Here is a 3,061-nt window from a genome sequence, read left to right on the forward strand (position 1 = left end):
TCCCCAGGTTCCGATCAATTGATCTTATCACTAAGATGGTTACGAAATATTCGTCGAGGATCTCAGAGGACATCTACTTGCCAAGTAGGAAAGCTTTCCATCCAAGGAGGGCATCCCAAGGCTATAAATGGAGGTCTAGTCTACGGAGTAAGGGACGCACAAAAACCCTAATACACTTAGACCCAGATTCCCTATCTAACTTTGGCATCAGAGGCTCTCATGTTTTAGCTAGGGTCTCCATTGGTGTTTTACTTGTACAGGACCTCGCACGTCCAGAAAACAACATCAACAACATGAGTTGGCAATTTTAACAGCTACGATCAGCTGTAATCAAAGATGCAAATCAGCATAATAGTTGATTGCTGTCATCCCAAGTACAAGTTCAAACTATCAAAAACATATTCAGATAAAATGTAAAATGGGCCATGTCCAACACATCCTAGCACTTGATTTACAACATCATCTCCAAACTAGCAGTTGGGATGCTTTGCTTATGACTAAACACATTACTCGGATCGATCATGCTCTTGGCTCGAACCAACCGATCGTAGTTCTCCATGAAATATTTCTCACCCCAAGATCTGGCCACCTCAACAGCATCAACACTCGATGTGCTACGATTCGACCAGTCGATCACACCGAGATCCAGATCAATGTTGTTTACGCACACAGCTCTGGGACTGTTCGATACAAACGGCGTCATGTACTCATGTACCCCACGAACCCAATCAACATATTCATCTCTCTTATCATCATCCGCTTCCTCCCAATCCACAAAGTACTCGATCGCATACATAGTGCTGGCTCGATGAGGGAAGGGCGAAGCGTCTCTCCTGATCCTACTCATCATACCACCATAAGGTTCCAATCTGAAGGATCCTTTGGGCTGCTTTGCATACATCTCCAGCATACCTTTAATCCCGTCCATCGGAATTGGGTCCCTCACAACATCTGCCTTCGATTTCGAGAATGTCCTTGTAAATGTAGATCTATCCTTCAGAAACTCTACATTGTCAACACCCCATAGATAAAGAACAATTTCGATCCATCTCATTTCCTTGCATTCTTCTTCGGTTAGTCCCAGTTCGGGAAAAGCACGGTCCATGGATTCAAGGGCCGATGATTTTAACCCAAGGTACACGCCCACGAACGTCATTGCTATCCCAGCTGATTCGATATCTGGTACGACCAACACCATTAAGAAGAAATCATCCTCAAGTTCTGGTGCTACATATTGCCATTTGTTCCATAACTCTGCAGTCTGGCTAGGTTGCCCGGTTCGAATGGAATGGAATACAGTTATGGTTTCCGGTACTTTGAGCAACTGGATTTTCCAACTTACAACTACACCCCAGTTTCCTCCACCACCACCTCGGATAGCCCAGAAGACTTCTTCACCCATCGTTTCACGGTTCAAAACACGCCCGTCTGCATCAACAAGGACTGCATCCACCACATTATCTGCTGCAAGCCCGTACTTTCTTGCTAACGGGCCATAACCACCACCACTAATATGGCCCCCACTCCCGACAGTGGGGCAAATGCCGGCTGAGAAAGCATAGTGGTTGCTGGATGTTCCGATCGCATGGTACACCTCACCTAGCGTCGCACCTGCTTCAACCCAAGCGGTCTCGGATTCCAAATCAACTGTGACATGGTTTAGGTTCATCATGTCAATGATAACGAACGGCATATCAGAGACGGACGATAAGCCTTCGAAGCTATGGCCTCCACTCCTGAGCCTGATGTCCCATAACCCTGCCCTTGAACACTGTATGGCTGTCACAACTTGCTGCGTACTTTCTGGCAAGATCACTGCATAGGGTTTGTTGATTGACGGTATAGCATATCTGAGGTTTTGGATGGAGTGATCAAGGAGATGGAGGTATCTAGGAGCGTCATAGGTGGAGAAGTTTGTTACACCATCAGATGATAGGCATGAAAGGAGTTGTTCACTACAGGCGCAAGTTAGAAGGGAGGCTAGTGCGAAGAGCAAAATGATTTTGTTCTTGGTAGCCATGTTGAGAGAGAGAGAGAGAGAGAGAGAGAGAGAGAGAGAGAGAGAGAGAGAGAGAGAGAGAGAGAGAGAGAGAGAGCAACGTATGTGAATCAAGATATCCAGAAAACCAGATAATTCAGTCGTCCAAACACTCCTCTACTTATAGAAGGCTGCATGTAGGAGAGGGCACGCTTTCTATCTTTAAAAATGTGAGTCCGTAATTAAAAAAAAAATGAAAAATGGTAGTCAAATAAATCTTATAGACCGGCAGGAGATAAATGCCATTCAAATCGGGAGCGGATTAAGTGAGTAGAACTGTACACGAGTAGAGTTAGGTAACTCGCTCGACTCGGCTCGAAAAAGCTCGACTCGACTCGGATCGAAACTCTGTTCGAACCGAGTCGAGCCATTTTTTGGGAGCTCAGAACATTTCGAGTCAAGTCCAAGCTGGACCTAGCTCGACTCAGCTCGACTCAATATTGAACTCGACTTGACTCGACTCGGCTTGTACTTGACTCGGATTGAGTTTTAAGTGAATATATAAGAGTTTTTAAAAAAAACCCTCATTTGCCCGACCCTAACCCATTTCGCCCAACCTAACAACCCAAACCTAGCGAGCGTCCAGTGCCCAAATCGCCCAACCCAACAACCCTAACCTAGCGAGCATCCAGTGCCCAAATCGCCCGACCTTAACCCATTTCTCCCTCCCTTTCACCCAAATCGGCCATCCATTCGCCCAATACTCTCACCGTTCTCCACTGCCTGGCGAAATTCTTCCTTCCATCGTCTGTTCAGACGACCTCCTCTCCCAAAGTGAGTCCTCTCCTCCCCTCTCTCCATTTTTTCCGGCGAGTAGTGTCCGTCTGAGTAGCGGAACTTATTCATCTAGTGACTATTGGCTAGGTGGCTCTAGTACAGTCGGACAAACCCATTTGACCAGCGACTACTGGCTCGAAGACTCGAACTCGAACTCAACTCGAAAATTCAGCTCAAACTCGGCTCGAATCGGACCGAGTTGCTAGTCGAGCCAAGCACAAGCTACTGTTCCAAGCTCGAAGGCCA

The 3,061-nt window shown here is 46.7% G+C and overlaps 1 protein-coding gene across 1 annotated transcript; it reads right to left on the reverse strand.

The window, feature by feature from the left end:
• Nucleotides 1–451: 451 nt before the first annotated feature.
• Nucleotides 452–2,020, reverse strand: LOC131224122 (reticuline oxidase-like). The gene has a single exon (XM_058219671.1). The coding sequence runs from the start codon at nucleotides 2,018–2,020 to the stop codon at nucleotides 452–454; it is 1,569 nt and encodes a 522-aa protein (XP_058075654.1).
• Between the last annotated feature and the right edge of the window lie 1,041 nt (nucleotides 2,021–3,061).

This window comes from Magnolia sinica, chromosome 13 (assembly GCF_029962835.1).
Source record: "Magnolia sinica isolate HGM2019 chromosome 13, MsV1, whole genome shotgun sequence".
Lineage (NCBI taxonomy): Eukaryota > Viridiplantae > Streptophyta > Magnoliopsida > Magnoliales > Magnoliaceae > Magnolia > Magnolia sinica.

What these genes read in the sequence shown, in the direction of transcription:
- LOC131224122 (XM_058219671.1), bottom strand. Translation starts at nt 2,020, where the DNA reads ATGGCTACCAAGAACAAAATCATTTTGCTCTTCGCACTAGCCTCCCTT.